The sequence below is a fragment of the Eublepharis macularius genome, chromosome 17 (assembly GCF_028583425.1).
Source record: "Eublepharis macularius isolate TG4126 chromosome 17, MPM_Emac_v1.0, whole genome shotgun sequence".
NCBI lineage: Eukaryota > Metazoa > Chordata > Lepidosauria > Squamata > Eublepharidae > Eublepharis > Eublepharis macularius.
Window position 1 is genome coordinate 18,164,528 of NC_072806.1, and position 23,934 is coordinate 18,188,461.

Here is a 23,934-nt window from a genome sequence, read left to right on the forward strand (position 1 = left end):
AAATCTAGTGCTACTGGACCCAAATCTTGCTCTTCTACTGACCAACGTGACTACCCACCTGAAACCTGTCACCCAACACCTTGGCCATTTAAAGGCCAACAATAGCACAGCCACTTGGGTTTTCCAATATTTTACCTCTTATACTGAGGATTCAATCAAGCCAGATTTGTATAACTCCTTTGCCCAACAGCATAACTTCCAGATTGTACCCCTTTGGTTAAAGAAAAATGTTTTATCAACTGAAGCTGGATACGGGTGATATGTGGGGTTTGCAGTAGGATTTGAAGTATTTGATCCATTTAAAAGCCTTCCTGTGAAACACATCTGCTAGGCAACAAGTACAAGAAAAGGAAGAGGGGGGTCAGGTTCGCTGCTCCTTTTTGCTACTCTGGCTCCAGCTCTTCACTTGAGGCTGTTAACAAGGCAGAGGCTTATAGGTAAATGCTGCTGCTGTTACCACTCAGTCTCATATACGGTTTGCTGCATTTACCCGCTCCAGGAAGAATAAGATTCCCCACCCATTTCTGCATGTAGTCCACCCTCATTAGTCCACAATCTTTTCTCGCTTTGGAGATGCCAGGACTTAATTTAAGGCCTGGAAACCTGCCTGAGGAACCTGTTGTGTTGTGGTCAGGGGGGGGGTCTTTACTCTCACTTAGTGAGCATCCTGCACACACTCATTACAATTCTCTACAGTACCACTGTATCCCTTGACATCTCTATACTGAAAACCCTATCTACTTCGTAGAAGGAAGAGCACAAAACAAGTGCAAATTTCAGAACGAGAACAAAAAAATGTAATCTATGTAGGCTACAGCAGGACTAGAACCCAGTGCATAAGTGCCATGGCCAGTACAAGAATTGGGGGTTGCCGTTTCTTAAATAGGAACTTTAATTGCAACAGGAACCGTTGTAAAATATTGATTGTATTTTGATATATAGCTATATATTTCAGGCTTTAGATAAGAATGCTCACATCAACACAGTCTACTACAGTGATCAAACATTGTGTTTACTTTCTTTCACTGATGATCTTTAGAAGACATACTTTTAAAATGAGGGTCAATATTAAACAGGGAAGCAATGCATTTTCACCCCTCTTTGCTGGTTTCTTGTTATTCCCTGTTATTCCCTTCTCAGACAAAGAAGCTCACAGTGGATGAGCTCTTACTTTACCAAAGTCCCAAGACGTTCGTTGTGTACAAAAAAAATTGGGAGAGGGAAAGGACGCTCCCCTCCTTTGCTAAAGAGAAAAGAAGGAAGACAGAAGAGGTGCCTTGACATGTCACCAGGTACGAAGTGGAGATGCCCATTGCAGAATTCATCCAGGGCAAGAACTTGGTTGTTCTAGAAATTCTGTCCAAACCACGTAGCAAATGTCTCCTATATCAGAACAGGGGAGTGGGGGAATCCACTGAACAGTATAGCTTGCCTGCCAAAAGACAAGAGGTTGGATGGTGGGGAAGAAAACTAGTCATACACATCCACATGTCAGGACAACAAGAAATCAGGACAGGAGGCAGATGCTCTTCCTGTAAGAGTCAGGATTCACCCCCGCCTCCCAGCTGTTCCTCTTACATATTTGAACTGCACATATGAAATCTACCTATTAAAACGTTCACTGTAGCCAACAGCAACAAAATAACATCCAAAATATATAAAAAAATTAACATCTCCATTGCTTAATTTCTTCAAACATTATACAGACCGTAAATAGTTTTTAAATTTACTGTCAACAACAAACAAAAAAGCACCTTAGAGGACTCTATGTACCCTTTTCCACTGGCTTCCCAGCTGGACAATCTTCATTTCAGGTAAGAAGTTCTCCTGAAAATGTATGAAGCTGGTTCGGGTGGGGTTATATCCAGAATTGTTTGCATGAGATGGCCGAGAAGACTGCTGCCTTAGCAACACCCAGGCTAATTCTGGAGGGGAGGAGCTGGAGTTATCCCACAGAGATGACCTATGTTGGCCACTCAGGGAAGAACCAGGAAGGCAAAGGTGATTGGCAAGAGCAGTGCCATGTCCGGGGTGGGGGGGGAGGGGGAGCTGAAAGCTTTTCCTCTCTCTTAAAAAGACAACCTGTGAAAATATAAAGAACACGGAAGTCTTTACAACCCCTACCCTGACAGCTCTTGATTCTTTCCAGGGAAACGGGCTCCCCCAATGTCTCCTCCACCACACTGCAGATAAACCAGGGTCAGACATCCTGCAGGACACAGTTCCTGGGGCGAGGCTTTCCACGTGGTGGCCAATGGCAGAGTCACCAGGCTCCAGAGAACGCCAAGGGCTGTCATGATTCCGTGTCAGAGCCAGAACTGCTCTCCCGGCTGATTTCAATTTGGAGCGAGGGCAGGTTATCTAGGCGGCTTTTCTTCTGGCGGGACTGTTCTTTCTCTTTGATCAGGGCGCCCCACGCCCGCTGGAGCTCAGAGTCCTCCTCCTCGGGAGACACAGATGACTTTTCTGCTTTATCCGGGGTCTTCTCCTGCGTCTTGGATGCTGATCCTAAACGTGTCCATAAGTTTGCTGATAACAAAAGGAAAGAGGTTTGACTGAAATGTAGAATGTTCTGGGGAAAGCATCAAGCATCAGGGGACACCTGTTTCCTAAAGTGGAATTTTACTAGCCCTGGTATCTTCTGAATACTCAGGGTTGAAGGGAAAGTTCAAGGATGGCTCTGCTTCATAAAAAACTCCCGACTTTTCAGCAATTCTGTCTTGTCTTTATACATTTTGATGACAGATCTACCCCCTTTAAGGAATAATCATCATCATCATTCAATTTATATACCACCCTTCAGAACAACTTAATGCTCACTCAGAGCGGTTTACAATGTCATTATTATCCCCACAACAAAACACCCTGTGAGGTGGGTGGATCCAAAGTAGGATCCCCTGTGAGGTGGGTCCAAAGTAGCCATTTTCTCTGTGGCCTGGAGATTGTGATTCCAGATCTCCAGCCACCACCCGGAGGCTAGCAACATTGGAAAACAGGGTGTTGGCGCATTTAGGACTGTACAGTAATGTACTCTGATTATTGTCTTGCTTCCTACATGGCAGCATGGGAGCCCTGGTGATCTGTTTTACATTATTATTGATGATAACATCCGAAAAGGTGACCCAAAAAATCCAGCCTGAAGCTTCATCTGGACAAAGCCAAGGTACTGGTCAGTCCATAATGCTGATAATCAGGTAGCAGGATGCTGTCCATCATAGCTGGGATTGCCCTCCCCCCATAAAGGAGTGTGTTCTCACGTATGGAGTACTATGAGATCTGTCTCTTGAAGATGGATGCTCAGATCTCATCTTGGCACCTTCAACCAAGTTGGGTGAGTTCACCAGCTGCACCCCCTTCCTTGAAAAGCAAGTCCTGGCCACAGTCATCCATGCTGTGATCACATCCAGGTCAGGTTACTGTAACATGTTCTACATGGGGCTGCCTTTGAAGACTGTTTGGGAGCTTTGGTTAGTTCAGAACAAAGTGGGGAGGATTGCTGATTGCAGTAGACCCCTGGGAACGCCTCTTGCCAGCTTAATTAAAAAATGTTGGTTCTTTCAAGCACTGAACGGGCTGAGATGGGCGGGATCTGAAGGAGTAGTCTGTTCCCATTTGATCCTTCCAGGCAGTTACCATCTTCTGCCCTATTCTAAGCCTTCTGAGCTACCAGAGATGGGGCCCTCTCTGCTGTATAGAACTCAAACCTCTCAGTCATTTTTACCTAGCAAACTGGAGTTTAGGCACTAGAGGAAAACATTTTAAATTGCTCTGGCATTTTGTAGGATTACTTATAAGTTGTTTTTAATCATTGTCATCTTTTTTAAAAATCTGCTCTGCCTTGTTCTGTCTGTGAAGTGCCTTCCTTATGCCTTAGGTATTTATTGCTGCCTTCTTGGCTACCGTCATATTTTACAGTTTCAGTTTGGTGGGATACTTGTTTTGTGCTGTGATTTGTATCATTAGGCTGTGTTGCTGGGTGGTGTTGCCTCTTTATTGTTTTAAGTTGTTGGACTCTACCTTGGGAGCTTTTCGCTGAAAAAAATGTGGGACAAAAATATTTTCCTGTTGATAAATTGCAGAGACCCCCCCCCACACACACACACCCATGCTGCTACACAGAAGGAGGGGAGTCAGAAGAGGAAAGACCTCGACGTTTATTCTTCAGCATGATTCCTGCTTTAAATGCTTGCACATTTGTGTCACTTATTGCAGGATTGAGTCTTGCTCTGAGACGGAATTGTGGCACAGTCAATGCTGTAGCGGGCAGAATGCTGGACAGGGGAGACCTGGGTTTAAATCCCTGCTCATGCCATGAAGCTCAATGAGGAGCCTTGGGCCAGCAACTCTCTTTCAGCCTAACCTACCCTGCAGGGATTTTGTGAGCAAAATAACACGTTCTTTGAGCAACCTGAGGAATTAGAGATCCAAACCAGACAGCCTTTCACAACTTCCTTCTGACAGCAGACTTCAAGCATCGCTTTCGGAAGTGCAATTTTATATCTCTCTTTCCCAGCCAAATATCTCCAAGCAGTGCTTTAGCTTAACAAGTAAAGGAAAAGTCAGGCTGTTTGTTTACCTAATGAGCTACACAGCCAGGCTTGTTTTTGCCCAATTTCCCATGTGGTCACTGCTCACCATTTTGTCACTGCCCCAGACTATGGTCTGCAACTCAGGAATATCTGCTGTATGATTTCACCGTAAGTGGATGGTTTGGTGAGCGGCCTGATTTTCTGTGTGTTGACCAGCAGCGTTGGACAATAAGTGCATCCAAAGGCGATGGCCCCTCAAAATGCTCCACTTTTTGGCCACTGGGACTAACCTGATTTTTTCTCCCGGGTGTCCGAGTACAGGCCTTTCACATCTTGCTTGGGTATCCCTAACCGGCTGTGCACATCAGACACAGGCTCGCGATGAGAAACGGAGGTGCTGCTGGGCTGTTTGGCTTCTGGAGAATGGGGTCTCTTGCCAAGCCTCTGCCGAACATCTGCAAACAAAATCTGAACAGTCATGCACTGAATTTAATTCTTTTTAATATCCAATCTTCACCCCATCTCCCACACTTACCCATTTCAAGCATTCTTAACCCAACAACTAACACTTGCCTAGAGCCAGTAATAAGCTGCCCTAGACTTTCACCAGCTGCACCCCCTTCCTGGAAAAGCAAGACCTGGCCACAGTCACCCATGCTATGATCACATCCACATCAATGGGTAGAAAAGTGTGAGGGTGGCCTGAAGACTTTGTGGGTACAGAAGAAGAGCTGAGGCAGGGGTTGTTCACGCCAGTTCTTTCTTCGGCTATAAGTTCTGGGCACAGCAATAAGCCCTCCAAATTAACAGCAGGACCCCAAGACACAGCAGATTCAGAAACCTTCCCCTCCTCCCAAAATACAAATAAATCAAAACAGCTCATCGGAAAAAACACCACACGACTGCCTGCAGCTTCTCTGAATTCTTCAAAAGCAGCACAAAATGATGCTCTGATGTACAATCTAGATCATAGAGAAGATCGGGGCTTTTTTCAGGGGGAACACAGGGGTGCCGAGATCTTGAAAATACTCAGCAATAGTGCTTGAAAATAATATGATTTCAAAGAATCCCGTGTGTTTCTTCCTCATTTCCGCCACCTTTTCCCAGGAAAAAAAAAAACCTGGAGAAGATACACACACCAACTTCAAAGTGTGAACTTTTATTTATGTAGCACTTTACAGCATTCAAAGCACTTTATGTCGATGGTGCATTCATGCTACAGATTCCACCCACCTCATTCCCCAACTCCTACCACTGGAAGCAAACCCAAAATACAGGAGGTCCAGTTTGCCACACTACCTGACTTCACCAAACTGGGCGACTGGTGCTTCCCTGTATTTCCTTGCCGTTTTTCCTCTAATAATAATCGAACATCAGGAACTTTTTCAGAAGGTCCTTTGCTTCCAATCCGGTTTTTCACATTGCTGGATGCCACACTATCTGCTCTCATTGAGTTCCTAAATTTAAAAAAAAAATCCCAATTAGGATGTCCATAAGCCTTTTGTGAGGAGGGAGTTAGAATAGAAGGAGTGCAAGAAGAAAGAGATTTCTCTGGCAAAGATAGAAGAACAGGATACCATGAGGTTGAATCCTAAGCACCTGCAGAAAAAAAGGGAACACTTTCACTAATTGTCACTGCAGTACCAACCCACCCACCCCCGCCCTTTCTGGAAGTTCATGATTTAACCTGACATGATTTAACCTTAACATAATTTTACAAGGCAGGCTGCCGTGCAGTGAAGCAGACAACTACAAGGAAAACACTGAGGTAAGGGTCACTAAACAAATAATTACAATACAATGAAATTCATTCTTATACAATATTGTGTGTGTGTTCTTTTAAGAAAATAACCCAAGTGTGCAATGCATACAATCCAATACTAATACATCATACAGGTATCTGTAGAGTCATAAAGGTGGACAGTCACAATGGTTTTTTACTAAACTAACATGAAGGAGCTATACCTGACCAAATAGCACTTACTGAAAAGCGTAATCAGAAAAAAACAACTAAATCATTACACGGAAGGCACCAATCAATGATTCTTCCAACAGACCGAACTTCAAACATTCATTCCCATTCGTAAAACCTTAACAGTGGCAGTATCTTGTGCAGTGAAGTAGGTGCAGAAATTTGCTGCCGTGAGCAGCACTCCACAAATGCTAGATACGATCCACCCCACCGCGCTTTATTATAATTCGCACTCGCCAGTGAAGCAGCCCTGTGTGTTGATGGCATTAAGAGCCATGTGCAGAATGGCCAAACAGCTTATCAGCAAATGGCTTGGCAGCCGGTTAGGCCATATACTGAAAGAAGGTCTCCAACCGCCCTAGGAACAGGAACCCTCAACTCTATCCTCAGCTTTTCAACACCCAGAAGGTCTTCAGAGTCTCTCCCCGACAATAAAACTGGTATCTGAAGAAGTGAGCTGTGGCTCACGAAAGCTCATACCCTACCACTAATTTTGTTAGTCTTATAGGTGCTACTGGACTCTTGCTCTTTTCCAGTAAAACTGAGGTTTCCACATCTAAGGCAGCTTTGGGGTACTTGATCGGCTCTGACTCTCAGACAAGAAAAGTGGGGAAAGGACTGATATTCCTGCCTCCTTGACCCCAAAGTCACAAGGGCTGGACATTTTGCACCTCCCTTGATGAAACAACTGCTGCAGGGAAAGGTGCCATACACCAGCCTGGGAGATGCTTCCATACAAGGCAGACATGTGGGCGCCAGACCTACCGAATGCTTTTCAACTGAGACTCCACTGCATCGGCATACATGGTCATTTTCATGGTTTTCTTGGGTGAGGGAGTCGAGATCATCTTAAGCTCAAGGTCGTAGTCCATTTCATCTGAGTCTGATTCACTGGCGCTGGATCCCCGAGCGGCACTCCGCTCTCGGGACTGCTTGAAAGCCTGCAGTTCATCTCTGTATTCAACAACCACTCGGTCATCCTCGTCCATATCCTGATCATCATTATCATCCTCTTCTTCCTCCTCCTCTTCCTCCTCCTCAATGGGTTCCTCAGGGACATTTACTAAACCTGCAGGGCAGAAAGACCATTTGGACAGGCTAAAGACCATGAGATGCGCGCACGTGAGCACGTGAGCTTGTAATGGCAAACTTGGCGTGGTTAAAAACCAAAGCCAATCACTGTGTGGCAAGACAAAAATTGTCATGCAGCAGTTGCAAGGCCAACCAGGGTCGACTCTGGCTACAAACAAGGGTATGCCTTGTTTACTTCTATCTTCCCAAAACACCCTACTTTAAGACAGGCATCACTCTTTTGTCTTGTTACTCTGCAAAGCACCATGTCCATCAATTACATGATCAGAGCTTTCCAAAGATCCTAGCATGCAGTGAAAAGACTGTGGGAAGCAAACCCTGAAATTCATCTCCCCTATGCAGACAAGGACATCCCACCTGCTATAAGCCAATGAAACTAGGTCCACAACACCACAGAAAAATACAGGCAGCGAAAGCTGCATCAGTAAACTGATTTTTGATTACAAAAAAGGAAAAACAGATAGGCATTAGCATTAAAAATTCCAAATGTTTCATTCCTTAACTAAGTACCTGATCACAATTATTCACAACCACCAACTAAAATGACAGAACATATATTACCCGTTGTTTTAGAAATCTTGTCTCTAACCAAAAATGAAGTACACTGATCAAATCACAAATTAAGTTACAATATCTACAATTAAATTATCTCCAGAGAGAAAGAGAAATTTCTAGTATCTCGCTCGTGGATCAAGAACACGTACGTATTTTTCTATCTTCTAGCTCCTCCAAATTCACAGGTTTTGGACTCAGTTTGTGAGAACCAACTTCTTCCAGCCATGGTAGCTCCCATTGGGTTATTGGTCTCTTATGTTACCCCTATAGCACATTGCACAAACAGGGGCAGCAAGTGCCTTCTGCAACCTCCATTCCCCCCCCCCCTTTGTCACTGGGCTGTCAAGCTAATAACTGACAGCCCAGTGACGCTGTTCTCTTCCCCAGCATAGCAGTCTCAGGTTCTGCCACCATACACCACCACTTCCACTAAGCACAGGTTACATTACCTCCTACCGCCAAGCCTCTTGAGCATGCCTACAGAACTAAGAGGCAACAAGCAACCTCCAGAGAGGTAACACTGGCTCCCTAAGTTAAAAAAAGAAAATTTTCCAGTTCACCACTTTTGCAAGACCTGCATGCCAACGCCACTCTTTGGTGACAAGAGCAGCCGCCAGTTACCTGAGTGGCGATGTTTGTAAGGTGGCGTCAGCCCAACGTCATCCCCGATGAGAGTCCTTTTCTTAATTACGTCCCGGTGGAGCCGGCGCGAATGGTACCTCCGCTTCCTGAAATGCCACGAGAACACAGGGAACACAGCCGTCATGCATTAGCAGTGCTGAGACCGTGACAGAAGGCACCACCTGCTCACACCCTTCAACAGGAGACCAGACCGTAGGTGGCTTCAGATACGAAGCAAGCAGAAGAACGATGCGGGTTCTCTCCTGGCTCCACCCCATCCCAGATCTTGTGAAAAGAAACAGTGGCGCATATATCCACCTACATTGAGATGCTTATCCTGTCCAGGCAAGGGACAACTGCCTGCTTGCCTCCCTGTTTTTGTAGGAGCTCTGGATGAGGATCATTTGCACTCCTCTTCATGCCACTACCAATTCTCAAGCAAAGGCACTCTCTGGCATGAGTTCACATACCTTTGAATCCTATTGCCAGCACATACATACATACATACATACATACATACATACATACATACATACATACATACATATATAGACACACACACACCAGTTCACAGGAGCTGAAAGTCATTTTTTAAAAATAAATAAATGTCTTAAAAATCCTTTGATCTTACAAATGTAAAACTGTTGTTTCCTTACAGTGACTCAACCTAAGAAAACTTAGAAACTGTGCCCTTGTTAAAATGCATGGAAAGCTAATGCAGCAGCAGGGTTAAGAGAGCATGATCCGAGAGGCCTCTGCCACAGACTCCCCAGGCGGTCATAGGCCAGCCACTCTTGTCCGGTCTCAGCCCTTCACCTGCAACGTACTGGCGGTTGTAAGGATACAAAGAAGGTGACCCGTGCAATGTGCTTTCCGCACCAGAGGTGCTCTATGAATGCTGAAATTGTTTTTCAAACAGGATGCAGCCTCAAGTTTTTAAATGGATGGCCAGAACCATCCCACCCCAGTTGTCTTAAAGCTCTATCCTGGGGTTGCCCAATGGGGTGCCCATAGGCTCCATGGTGCTCGCAAGCACTTCCCCAGATGCCCACCATGTGGTACAGAAAAGCAGGCAGGGCTATTGTGAAGGCAGGACTGATGACTGCCTACCTTTATGCAAATAAAGGGTTTTTTCAAGTGGATCCTCTCCACTGATCACTGCTGTAAACAGGGCCTGTGGGTCAGCTATGAGGCTGTGCGATTAGGGAATGCTTGGCTCCGCCTGCACTCTGTACCCTGCCTCAAAACCACAAAGGCGTCCACAGGTTCAAAAAGGCTAAGGGACCCCTGCTCTATCTCCTTCCCTCCCCCTTCCTGTCTGCTTCCAACCTGTCTTGGCTACCATATTTTTCTCCTGAAAAAGCACCCGCGTGGATATGCTTTATCATGCACATCCAGTGGAAATACAAAGCCTAGGAGCAGGGTGAAAGCGGCTAGCCCATTCCGAAAGCAGCCGCTAAAAGCAACACATGAAAAGCCTAGGGAGCAGGTCAAAGAAGTAGGCCAGGACCAAGCCAGCTTAGCATTCAGCTAAGTAACAAAGTTGTACAGTGGTCCATTTCATCTAATCAAGGAGCACCTTCTGAAAACACCACTGGTTTGGGGGAAATGGGACAGGCCAAACTCTCCAAATAAAAAGGGACTCCAGAATAAGAGAATTGGACCAACTGTCTGGCTAAGGCAGCAGGTGCCCCATCTGCCACAGCTGCTCACCATGAGTTGCTCAAGATTCCTTTCATGCCGCCGTAATTGGGATTCCCGTATTTCATGTAATACTGGCTCCTCCTGGCAGCTCCAAGCTCCTTCTTGTCATCTGTAGAAGCAATACAACAGCCAAGATATTGAAACTCTGCTTGCAGGAAGGATCAAAGGAACACACCCAGGGTACAGGCTCTTTGCTCACAAGGAGCTGAACATTCATTGACTTAACCAAATGGTGGGCACCTTGACTTGCACCTGTGGAGGGGAGGAAGCCCACAAAGCCAAAGCCACACAGTCATTGCTAATGATCTCAAGCTGTGCAGCAGCTAAAGGAGAAAACATCACAAAATCCCATCTCACTGACAAAGGGCCCAAACTCAAAGCTGAGCCAAACAGCTGCCCAGCTCTCCTGCTGCTGTCCATGCCATTTCTAGCTGCCCCAATGAGATGTCACCAGCATTGGTGAAAGAGATGCCCTGGGCTTACAGTGACCAGCCTTTTTCAGTTAAGCAGGTTATAATGGCAACACCCTCTCTCACAAGTACCATTCCATGTGGAGGATTCTGCAACAAAAATAAGCCCCTTTTCGTAAGACAGGTTGCAGACGTCAATCCAAAGCAACCCCCCACCCCCAAATCCATGCCTTTAATTTGTGGGCCACATAGAGAGAAAAACGGGGTTTGAAACTGAGCATAATTAACTTAAGACTGTCACCATGCACTTGTGCTTCTGCCGTAAGTGGCATACCTTGAGTAGCAAACCTCATGAAGAGTTTGTTTCCTTTGGCCAGCTTGCTGGCCGGGCGAAGGTCATTGCGCAGCAGGGAGTCTTCTTCTGCCTGGGAAAGCGTGTCCAGCTATGGAAAGAACATTTTTCACAGTTCAGTATTGCAGATGGCACACAGGACCACCCTGGTCCTAAAAAGATGCATCGTCTCCAGCTCAGCTTAAGGTATTCGGTGGGTGCAGACAGGCCTGTTGTTGATTCAGTATAAAGCTCTGCCGCTCACACCCCAGACCCTTCCAAGTAAAAACCTACGCCGATTCGCCTATGGCCATGGGCTTAGAAGGGTGTAAGTCTGCTTAGGACTGCTCTGGGACATGTTACGACAAGGCTAGGAGGAGGTGCCATCAAGGGATTGCCAAGTCAAGTCAAGGGATTCTGTTGGCACAAGCAGTCTGTCAGCTGGGCAAGGACTGAGTCAGGTAATAAAAAGGACAGGAACACAGGACTGCATACAGAATTTTAGTTCAGCCCCAGAACTCAAAAATCAAGCACATAAAGTACAGCTTTTCATAAAGTATCGAGAAGTTACCAATGCACAGACATATTAACATGAGAAAGGGAAGCCCAGACTGATATTATTATTACGTTCTGTAAGAGTCTGGGACTATTGGGTCAGTCAAAAAGAGCACTTCCAGGGTCCTTCCTTTGGATGGCCCTTTAGTCCCAGAACACAGAGAGAAAGGGGGTGTAAACTTCACCCTAGGTCTTCCTGCTCTCCCCTCGGGTCTCTCCACAAGCTGCCAGAGACAGCCTCCTCTTTGCCTTGTGCTGACCCTCCTTCTAAAGGAGTTAGGGGAGCCCCACCATCCACAAAACTCCTCATGAGGGGAAGTAGTCCCACAAGATTTCAGGTGGAGGTGTGGCCCAATTCTGGGCCAGGGAATCCCCCTGACTGTGTTCCAAGTTTAACAGCCAGCTGGCAGGCAGTCCATTTATTAGGGGCGGCTCCTTAAAGGAGCCTGGTGATTTTGCTGATTCCGCGGTGGAGCCACATTGCTGGACCAGCAGAGCAGCAGGTGCTCACCACCCCCAACCAACAATGTGCGGAAGTGGAGGGATGGGTGGCCCAATTCCATACGTATTTGTATTTATTGGTTTTCTGGGGAGCTCAGAGATGGGCATGTGAGGTCTTCAAGGAGGTTTCCCTCTCCAGGCACTGATTAGCATGGAAATATTCTCTGAGGATCAGGCAAAATTAACAGTAGCGATTAAGGAATGGAACAATGAACAGAGTTTGGCTATCACGTACCTAAACCATTTTGTTAAAAACACCAACATGATTGTTGTTCTTTAGACAGGGAGGATTTCCTCCCAGTGGCCACGCTCGCAACCTCATTGCTCATTTCAAAGGATTATGTTTTCCCCCTACAAAATGTATACTGCTTTCCACATGAACATATGGCCAAAGCTTTTTATGGCCCTTGTATAAAATGGGGCCTCTCCCCCACACCTTGCACTGACCTCCGTGTCACTTGGATGGTCGTCCTCTACTTCACCTTCTTCAGTCTCGTCATCTGAGCTTTCCTCTGGCGTCTCTACAAAGGAATCGAAAGCATGCTTAATTTTCAAGCTCCCCCCTTAAGTCTGGTTTTCCTTTTATCACACTCGGCTACTCCCGTTTTCTTCAATATTTGAATTCCCATGCATCAAGATCTAGTTGCAAGCATCCTGCAGAGTAAAATTAGAAGCAGTGGCCGTGGTCTTTATGTTTCATTATAGCCCCAAGACTGTAGCACCATTTTACAAGAAATTCACAAGATTCAGGAACTCACAAGCAGAGTTTTTCCATTCTAAGCTCAAGGTCTTCGAGGAACATAGAAGCATATAACTCTGCTTACAGTGGCACTGTTCAGCTTTTTAAATGGGTGCTGGAATTTTTTTTAAGCCAAACTAACTTTTTAGCTGCAATATATACTAGTTTGAGATGCAGTGATGTGAACTTGTTTTATTGAGCCTAGTGTTATTCCCTGTCCTGTTAATATTTTTTTTTCTAAATAAGTGTACAGTGGATGAAGTCCTATTCTTTGAACTGGAACCGTCTTTAAGATATTATTTTATTGTATTCCAGCTTTCCAAATCAGCCCATGACAGCTTACAAGCATGGCCACAATGCCAAGCAAACGCAATTGAAAACACACACAAAGTTGCAATAAAAAAAGTGGTGCAGAGAGGTAAGCTGCAGTACTGCAGCCCAAGCTCTGCTCACAACCTGAGTTTGAGCCTGGTGGAAGCCGGGTTTAAATAGCCGACTCAAGGTTGATTCAACCTTCCATCCTTACCTACCCAGTTTCCTGGGGGTAATGTGTAGATGACTGGGGAAGGCAATGGCAAACCACCCTGTAACAGAGTCTGCCAAGAAAACATCGTGATGCAATGTCCTCCCACGGGTCAGTAATGACTCGCTGCTTGCACAGGGAACTGCCTTTACCTTCTTTCCAAAAATATTGGTCAATAGTTCATATGTACACCACACACGCAGAAACAGTGAAATCCTAAGCAGAGTTACTCCAGTCTAAGCCCACTGAAATCAAAGGGCTTAGACTGGAGTAACTCTGCTTAAGATTTCAGTATAAATCAATGTGTTGAACATAAAGCATGAGCCCCTCAGGAACACGGCCACTGAAGAATGGTATTACAAGCTCTATGGAAGGCTACTCATGTTGGTGCCTTCCAAACCATTCCAAATCATGTTGGCGCCTTCCAAACATATTGTTGCATAGAAAAGGGGGCTGGGGGTGGGAACTGAGGAGCTGCTTTGAGGACTGTAATTAGGGCTTGGGTTGATAATGTAATGACCATCAAAGCTATCACCAACAAGTATCATCAACAAGGCTCCACGTGCCCACAGCAGATGAGAGCCTACAGCCACAACAAAATTTATACTCGAGACCCCAGCACAAAGTAGAAACTAGATGAAAGGGAGGAACGCTAGCTCCAACAGTAAAAGAAATGGAGAGCGTTCTCAAGGCAGAACTGGGGTTTCTAATAAGATGTGAAGAACAATATAGAGAATATAGCATGCACATCTGGCATCTTTCTACCTTTCTTGTTCTTTTCCCCTGCCTTCTTGCTCTTTTCTTGGGGCTTTATCTTTTCTTCCTCAGGCATAGAGCTCATGTTGATGAGAGCTCGTGTTGCCGTCACTTCATCAAGCCAGACAACATTGCCTTGAAGGAAAGCAGAGACCCAGTTAGATGCAGAACTGGATGAAGGTCCCGTGATGCAATATTCTAAGTGTGATCATTTAATTTTTTAAAAAACACAACTCACAGGTGAGAGGAACACCACAAAACACACACACACAAGTATCAAGGCAAACAACAAAGTGCTGAAAAGAAGCTTTTTTCCTGTCATAGTACAGTTTTCCCACTTCCTACAAAAATGCTGTTCTGTCCATCTTACACAGGGAAAACTGAGGTTGAGACAGAGTGACTTGGCTAAGGCCACTAGGTAAACCAATGGCAGAGGTCACCTAGAACTTATTCCAGTTCTTTAGCTGCTGGACAACAGTAGCTCTCTCCCTCCCTTCAACCATGCAGTGCCTCAGATTCTTGCATTGTAGCACATGCTGCAAAGATGCCATTTCTCCACGGGCCACTTTGGAAATGCCTCAAACCTAGGACTCAAACTACTCTTTATGACTGAAGCAACATCTACAATTATACTACACGCTTGAAAGGTAACAAAGTCCCTGCCTCTCTAAATCTAAACTGAGAGCAGGAACTAAGAAAATATGGAGTAGCTGTCAAGAAACTACCATGCCTTAGTCCTGTTTCTTGGCTTTTCAGATCTTTGGTTATAATAACAACATTCGATTTATATACTGGTCTTCAGGATGACTTAACACCCACTCAGAGCATTTTATAAAGTATGTTATCATTATCCCCACAACAATAATCACCCTGTGAGGTGGGTGGGGCTGAGAGAGCTCCGAGAAGCTGTGGCTGACCCAAGGTCACCCAGCTGGCTTCAAGTGGAGGAGTGAAAAATCAAACCCAGTTCTCCAGATTAAAGTCCCGCGCTCTTAACCACTACACCAAACTGGCTCTCAGGTTTCAGGGCCTGGTTAAGCTACAGAAAGCCTGTCTCGGGGAAAGTACAGTCATTACAGCTCCACATTTTTCAGAGATAAAGAGATGAGATGGCCCTGAAGCATGCAGGTATATAGATGAAATCAGAACTTCAAGGCCAAGCCAGGACGAAATTTTGCTTTTGCTTTTTCATTTCATCTCATTAGCGCAAGGAATTCTGGGTGAGGACTAGTTGTTCTGATTGTGAATGCATTCCAGTTGTAAAGGTATATGGTCACAATACCCCAGATTGGTCAATCAGGACCGCTGTTGGGGGAATACCAGCCTTTTTGTGCTTTGGCTCTAACGCGCAGGACAGGTGTCAGTCCAAGTCTTTTACCTTTGGACTTTGGAGTTCTACCTGGATTTTGTGCTTCTAGTCTGAGAAGGTAACATCTGTGTTAGAGGACCAAAGCCTGTATAGTATTTTAGGGTAGTTAATTAGCTTTATTATTTTCTTTTCTGTTTTGCACAATTTTTATACTTGTAATTTCTTTCACTCTTCTATTAAATTCCACTAATTATACTTCTGTGGTGTTATTTGGATTTTGGGACTTCAATCCAAACCCAGTACCTTGGCCTTATTTGGCAGCAGCTACTCAAGTAATGGTTTCGTAGAACTCAAACAGCAGGCATGCTACACTGCAGGGCTGACTTCTTGTTTAATACCCAGAAGAGCTGGAGGCGTGTCTCTTGGTCTCACAGCTGAGGGTTAGTCACAGAGACTGCTGGTGGTTCCTGTTACCCTGGCAAGATGAGGATTTGCCTCCTAGCTTTGACTGTTTTGTTCTTGATTTACACTCCAGCGTTCCTGTGAGACACGGGGGCTGCAACAGTAGCCGCTTACTTGCTCGGAATTCTTTTTTTAAAAAAATCAAAGATTAAAAAACAAATGAGAACATTATAGCCAACAGTGTGTGTGTGGGGGGGGGGCTTGTTTAAAAAAAGATGGAATTGTGATTGCTCATTGGAAGAGCTTTCCAAGCAAGAAGGGTACACTGGAGAGCCGGTTTGGTGTAGTGGTTAAGAGTGCAGGATTCTAATCTGGAGAACCGGGTTTGATTCCCCACTCCTCCACTTGAAGCCAGCTGGGTGACCTAGGGTCAGTCACAGCTTCTAGGAGCTCTCTCAGCCCCTCCCACCTCACAGGGTGTTTGTTGTTGCGGGGATAATAATAGCATTCTTTGTAAACCGCTCTGAATGGGTGTTGTCGTCCTGAAGGGCGGTAGATAAATCAAATGTTATTATTATTGTTATTACTGACAGTGCAATCCTAAGAAGAGTTACTCCAGTTTAAGCCCAATTATTTCGATTGAATTAAACTGGAGTAACTCTTCCTAGGATTGCAATGTAAAGGAACTAAGCAATAAAGCTTAACAGGCCAGATGCCTCAAGGCACTTCCCACTGCATTAATCCTAACAGCATCCCTGATCACAAGTTATAATTAATGCATATATAACTTGTGCACAGCGTACATTATAGATGGTTTAAATATGTATGCTGAGTACTTCTCATGTTACATTCAATGCACGTACAGCTCAGTGTGTGATACAAACCCTACCTTTATCTAGGCACGGGTCCCTGGGTTTCAACTGCCAAATGAATGCATGTCGGCTTTTTATTACAAACAGATGCACATGTGTTCACTGTAACATGTGAACACAGCTGGCGTGTGCACCCAGAATGGGCTGATCCAGAGACAATCACTGATCCAACCCAAAACCACAAAAGGATGCCCATGGGTTACGAGCCCCAAAATACTTACATGATGTGTCGTCCAACCACTCAATATGAGCAGGGGGGTACTCTTTGAAATAAGCAAAGATATCTTGAGTGCTCATTTCATCTACGCCACAAACGTAGATGGTGTCCAGTCGCACTTTTGGAATGGCTGCAAAAAACATCCCGAATCTGGTTTAGGCATCAGTTACAGGTTGGATTTTTTTAAAAATGTGCATGCCTCCATACATTTGAGCATCAAAGAAGAACTTCACAAGATAATTGCACACAAGCATTTATTTCTCTATTCCGCCTCCCACAACCCACTTTCAAGGTCCATATCCAAAGGGCAAGAAATCAGGGAGAAGGACACGGCAGCAACATCTCAGATTTAAATCTCAAACAGACTTGGAGGTGCCAAGCCAGGCTTCTTAATTACTTCATCTGTATTTTACATATTCACACTTGCAACAATAAACTGTTCTTATGCACACAAAAAAGGTGTCTTACAAAGCAAATTTTTGTGGTGTGTGTGTGGGGAGGGTTGGTTTACAGTGCTTTCTCTTAAATATAAAGATCCCAACTGCTTCGCCTATCAAATAAGTCCAAAGAGGAAAAAAATAATCTTCCAAGTAAGTCCAGTTCTGAGAAAGCAAGCTGACAACCTGCTCTTTCACCTAATTCTTAACACAGGCCAAGACAGGCTGCCAACAGGAGATCTACAAATCTTGGGAGGCATTCAGAACTGAGGGGCAGGGGATAGCCCCTTCTTCTCTCTTGAAATGGACTCTGATAGCAAGCGAAATAGAGTGGTTTCATATTGCTTATCCCATGTTGAGAATAACATCCTCAATTTCTCCCACAGGCCCTTTAAAAAGTAGCACGTTGCAGGAATCAAAGCTAATACTAAGGTGCTGGCTGATGTTCATTAGGCACAAGGATCTCATTGAATATATGCCTGAGAGCTATCCATAAAGTAGTTTTGTTTGGAGTGTTTTTATGGGTTTTTTTCTCGTTCTGAGTCTGTCACCTTATATCTTCTCAGGGAATTTGCTTACTTAAGGCCTCTCTTTAAGATGTCCAGCCACAACATGGGCTCATTCTTTTTTGCTCGCAGCTCCTGCATTATGAAATGCATTCCTCCCCAAGGAGGTGCGTAGGAGTTATCCAGCTTCCTGTGCTATCTAACTTCCATATGCTGAACTTGAGTTCATTCACTAATTCAGAACAATGGACCCCTTCCCCAAAACAGAAAAGAGGGATATAAGAACTCTAGGATCTCCATTCTGACTGGGATATAAGAACTCTAGGATCTCCATTCCTACTTGTATCTGACAAAAGGTGCATGACTTGAAAGCTTATACCCTGGAAATCTTGCTTGTCTTTAAGGTGCTATTGGACTCAAATTTTGGCCGTAAGTAATACAAGCTTGTTCTTTTTAGGTGGGCACTTAGTGGTTTATTTCACAAAAAGGATGTTCTTTGAGAGACTGTTGGATATCTGAGTTTTTTCTTTGTTTTTTATTTCAACTGTTTGTTGCCTGCAAGTTAGAGTTTGTTTTTTCATAAGCCCCCTTCAGCTGCTGCAGTTGATAAAATGGGCAGCATATAAATATGTTAATAAATAAACTGGAGGGGGGGAGATTTAATAATAATGTTATGTATTTGGGGCGTGGTAGTTAAAGAAAGGTCAAGAACCACCAAGGAAAACTGCTTGGTAAAAACAAACAACAGGCAGCTTTTCATACCTTTCTTCATCATGTCACGATCCAATGCCACATTTCTTTGGGCAAGATTCACTTCTGCTCGAAAATGGAAGCGTTTTGCTCTTTGCTCCTTCTTCTCAATTGCTTCCTACAAAAGATAATTTCAGGTGGGTAACGGTGTTAGTCTGCAGCTGAACAGCAAGATTTGAGTCCAGTAGCATGTTAAAGACCAACCAGATTTCCAAGGTATGACCTGAAGCTTTGACTCTTGAAAGTTCATAATACACTGGAAATCTAGTTGGTCTTTAAGGGGCTACTGACCCAAACCTTACTCTTCCTACAAAAGGGAACAATAGCCAAATAAAAATAAATGAGCTAGCCATCCACAGACTGGACATCACAGCAACTTCCAGGAAGCAAAGAATGCTTGTCAAAAATGTCTTCAATTAATACTTTGTAATTTTTTTAACAGTGTGAAGGATTGCAACATTATTTCCATACAATAGCAATAGTAGCTTACAATAGCAATAGTCTAACAGGAATGGCAGCTTGCTACCTTCTGCTAAGTCATTAGGTAACCAGACAAAATTCTGAATCTCTCTTTTTGAGTGGGGTGATAAAATCCAAAGCTGACATTAAGCAAACACTGCAGACAGCTAATTTTTGTTGTAGCCAGAAGCGACTAAGTGAACTGTTAAAAACAAGAAAATAAACAATTGGAAAAAGATGCAGTGGACCGAAAAAATGTTTGGATCCATGAGCTGGGCCTGCTGACCAGAGGGCTCCTCTGTTAAATTTGTTGAACTAATATACAGCATTTCTTCTAAGCCCATCTGCATGTGACTCCAAAGCTGCATGAGTCAGATTGAATCACTTCTCTTCCACCCCAAAACTCATTTTACCTAACAGGTGTTTGAAGGGTTCTACAGTCTTAGAAGACTGCATAGTTCAAAAGAAAAAGTTGCCAAGAATTCCTGCCTTAACCACCAACCTTAAAGGGAGAGCCAGATTACTGCTCAACCATCAGTTCTGTGGGTAGCCCTGGGGAAGCTGCCCTCTCCACTCACCACATACAAATGAGTACCACTCAGTATTCTTGTGAGGACTGAAAGGGGTCGAAAAGAGTTTTTTTCTAAGCAAGACATAGCCACAGCACAGATACTGTAAAAACCACAAAGCCCCATTTACACACTAAAAGCACTTCAGATACCTTGAACATCTCTAGTGGTGTCACAACCACTTCGCCTACAGTAATCAACCATTACATTTGAAACATTCTTAAAGAACAAACAACTAAAACCCCCTCCCCAATAAATCTGTAGCTTAAGGCTTTACAGAGCAATAAAAATTATATTAAAATTTAGATCCTCTGCTTGATTTGTGTTCACCACATTAAGCTGTTCTTATGCTACTGTTACTATACAGACCCAAAGCACCTGGAAGATCCAACCCCTATTTAAATTTCCAGCAACTGTTACTCAGAGGAATAGGAAGCAGCTTTCTTAGCACAACAAGTTCTAGGATTATACTGCATTTAAATTACATGCCAGTGAATAGCCAGCATTAAAAATAAGCTTCCTCAATCAGATTGAGGAAGCTGCATTATGAAAGGGCAGGTAACTGTCGCCGTCACCCTTATGTGTCTATAAGCTAATGGAAGTCCATCCTACCAAGTACAGGCTGTCCCGTTGGCTGACTCCGGTTGACTGGTTCTTCATGGAGATTATATGACTACCTAAAAGGATTCCATGTCTTTGTTTCTTTGCCCCTGGCAAACATGCATTTCTAAGCAGCACGCTAATATCTTGGCAAAATACAATTTTTTTCAGTCTGGAGACAAAACTTTGGCTACAAACACATAGAAAGCCATTTCACTCAATTCCTCCACAAGCTCACGCCAATCTAGCATCACAACATATTTGAAACAAAAAGGAAGGCATGACAGCACAGGCCACTGTGCACCATTTAGCAATTACATTCTTTTTTAGACGTTATTTACAGAAAACACACAGTAATAAAATTGGCTGCTTTCTATATTTCAAAGTTGTACAGAAAACCCAACACTACAAAACACAATATATACCTTCGAAGTGACATCTATTCCAGTGATGAAGCTTCCAGCTTTGTTTTCATATCTTCTGCTGGTATCCTTTTTAAAAAGCAGATAACAACAAGTCTACCAAGTTGTGTTCTTTCGACAGCATCCCGTACTAACAACAGGAGTTATAAACACAAGCACTGTGTTTATAACTCCTGTTATAGTCCTGGCAAGACTAGACCAGACCATAGACTATGCAGTTTTTTGTTAGGTAAGAAAGCTTTAGAATTGCAAAAGACATAAGATGGGAGATAGTTCATGATTCTGGAGTGGCCCTACAAGCATCCTATTCAAAAGCCTACTCCTTTTGCTGCAAATCCTCCTTTTTCATTTCCACTGTCATTCATTCTTTGGAGCCTTCCAACTTACACAATCACTTCTGTTTCTTATTCTCCTACAGTGCCCCCCTTCCCAAAAAGAACTTAGCAAAGTGGGAAATGTAACAATAGAACACTCTACTACATGCCCTCTTTCCAATTGTCATGCCACATAAAATACATTTAAGTCAAATCCTCAAAATGCTACTAGTATCATCATAAAAAACACTCCTTGCCCCATCGAAGGTTCAGTTCCTTAGTCATCAAGGGATGTCTTACATGTGCCAATGAACTATCCCCATCTTGTTTGCCTGTCCTCCCAAATGCAGCAGAGAGGTATCCATTGTCCTGCCTGAGAAGCTGCCAAAGCCTGAAACTTTCAGTAACTCCCTCCTTTTATACTGGGGGGGGGGATTCCCACTTAGGGTTGACAACCTTCAAATGGGGGCTGCAGATTTCCTGGAATTACAACTCCTCTCCAGGCCAGAGATCAGTTCCCCTGGAGAAAATGGCTGCTTTAGAGGGTGGACTCGATGGCATTATACTCCACTTAGGTCTCTCCCCTCCCCAAACCCTGCTTCCCTAAGGCTGCACCCCCAAAATCTCCAGGAATTTCCGTACCCAGAGCTGGCAACCCTAGGCCGCGGGAGGTAGGCTGGCGTGGTTGTGTGTGGCCGAGGAAGAACAGGCGTTTTCAGGTAGCGACATTTTGCCCAGTGTTTTAGCTCTCCGGTCTCTCTGGCTGGTTCCCGCCCTCCTCCACCCTCCGCGGGGACTCTGGCTCCTTTTACACTCTGCATTTGGTCAGAGGCACTGTCGCTCCTGCCTGATTTGTGGCGTCGCCCAGGTGAGACTGGTGGCTTTCCCCCGCCTAAAGCCCTCCGGAGGAGCGGCCAGCAGCGAGCCCAACAGAGGCAGGTGTGGGGAGCTCGGAGCCCTCCCCCCTCCTTCAGTTACCGGCAGCAGCTCCCTCAGCGAGCGCCGCACCGGGACTGGACCCGCAACCAAGGAGGGCGCCTCGAGTGGCGGAGCGGCCGCGGCTTGCAACTCGCCTTCCTCCACCTCCATGGGCTCCGGCTCAGCCGCCTTGACCGAGATGCGGAGACCCCGAACGGCCGCCATCGCCTCCCCTAAAGAAGGAGCAGGACGGGCCGGAAACAGGAAGAAGCTGGGGCGGAAGTGGAGGCTCTCGAGCCGGCAGGGCAGAGAGTCACCGGAAGGGGTCCGCTTCTACGGCGTGGAGGGGGTCTTCTTTCTGAGGCAGAGCAGACAAGGAGGAGGCCAGAACGGCCTCGGTGGAATTCGAGTTGAATAAATAAGCGCCTTTTACGTGCGCTTGCCAACCTCCAGGTGGTGCCTGGAAATCTCCTGGAATTACAACTTATCTCTAGGCGACAAAGATCAATTCCCCGGAGGAAATGGCTGCTTTGGAGTATGGCATTATACCGTGCTGAAGTCCCTGCCCAAACACCACCCTTCCCAGGCTATATCCCCAAATCTCCAGGAATTTCTCAAGCTGACGGTGGCATCCCCATCTCTAGTTATGCTCATATTGCTGTAATTAATTGTGTATTTTCTAGAAATTCATGAGATCGATTATTCTCTTTATTTGATCAACAATATATTTATTATATCATTCATATCAATTGCATGGTGTTGCTTGTTGGGTTTTTTGTGGTATTGTTGGGACGCCTCTCAGCCCAGGCCAGAGGGGAGATTTTATCTGCTCCTTTGGTACCTTCCCCCGCACACCTTGTCCTGTATGCGTTTAGTGGCCAAACCAGGCGTGACACCTAGTTTTGCCTCAGTTAATTCATTTGCGCTTCTTCTATGCCGTCTTTTTTCGAAAGTACTCAGGGAGTCTTCTTTAAAAAACACAAAACCTAGAATAACAAGCAAGAAAGAAATGATCTCTTCAGTAGACAGTCCCGGTTCAATCCGGTTCTCGGTAGCAGGAGATAGGCATATAGGATTGCCGGCTCTGCCTTGGGAAATTCTTGGGATGGGTGGAGTTTGAGGAGGGAGCTCTAGGGGTTCAGTCAGCCCTTTGAAACTGTGCCATTTCCTAATCTCCATTCTAGAAATCTGTTGCAATCCAAGGAGAACTCCAGACCCTACTTGGAGGTTGGTAGCCCTACCTGAGAAAGATTTTTCTCTGCTTGAGAAATGCTGCCAGTCAGAGAAGGCAGGAACGATGCGCCAAAGGCAGCTTCTCATCTTTTTGTCTTTCCTGTGTTGGAGCTCACTTTGACTTTTCTTAACAAAGCAGCATACAAATGCATCAAAGCAATCCTTCCAATCCAGGGCCTTCTTCCTCCCATAGCTCTGAAATCTCATTGGAAGGAGGCTGAGCAGAGAAAGATCCTGGCAGACACCTTTTGGCCGACCCATTCCAGCTGCTTCAAAGGTGGTTTTGCCAGCCAGCTTCCAGTAAAAACAAGACTGAAGGCCAGGCTCACTCAAAGAGTGAGATTGACAAATAGTCTTGAGGCACTTTAAAGGCAAATAAATGTTTTGTGGCATAAGATTTTGTGAGCCAACGTCCCTAACTCTTTGTTCTCATGATGAAATGGCCGGTGGCTCACAAAAGCTTATGGAATGAATTAGACTTTAGGGAACCACAAGACTGCTGCAGGCTAACTCAGCTGCCCCTTCCTCTTGAAAGAATGAGGGCTCTCAGCACTGGAATATATGTGAAAATTGTTATGGGTTGCCAGCCTCCAAGTGGGCCCTGGAGATCTAGAATTGCAACTAATCTCCACACCACA

The 23,934-nt window shown here is 44.9% G+C and overlaps 1 protein-coding gene across 1 annotated transcript; it reads right to left on the reverse strand.

Moving 5' to 3' along the window:
* Positions 1–991: 991 nt before the first annotated feature.
* NCBP3 (nuclear cap binding subunit 3) lies at positions 992–22,320 on the reverse strand. The gene is made up of 13 exons (XM_055002110.1): positions 22,124–22,320; positions 20,835–20,900; positions 18,794–18,899; positions 17,093–17,218; positions 14,298–14,423; positions 12,718–12,791; positions 11,218–11,326; positions 10,483–10,582; positions 8,770–8,876; positions 7,267–7,570; positions 5,829–5,986; positions 4,820–4,984; positions 992–2,529 (listed from the first exon to the last, which is right to left on the reverse strand). The coding sequence occupies exons 1-13, from the start codon at positions 22,286–22,288 to the stop codon at positions 2,294–2,296; spliced, it is 1,842 nt and encodes a 613-aa protein (XP_054858085.1). The 5' UTR covers positions 22,289–22,320; the 3' UTR covers positions 992–2,293.
* Between the last annotated feature and the right edge of the window lie 1,614 nt (positions 22,321–23,934).

Coding starts and splice junctions, on each gene's coding strand:
- NCBP3 (XM_055002110.1), bottom strand. CDS start 22,288: ATGGCGGCCGTTCGGGGTCTCCGCATCTCGGTCAAGGCGGCTGAGCCG. Junction 18,900..20,834: donor GAATAGATGTCACTTCGAAG/GTATATATTGTG, acceptor TATCTTTTGTAG/GAAGCAATTGAGAAGAAGGA. Junction 11,327..12,717: donor ACCATCCAAGTGACACGGAG/GTCAGTGCAAGG, acceptor TTCTTTCCATAG/CTGGACACGCTTTCCCAGGC.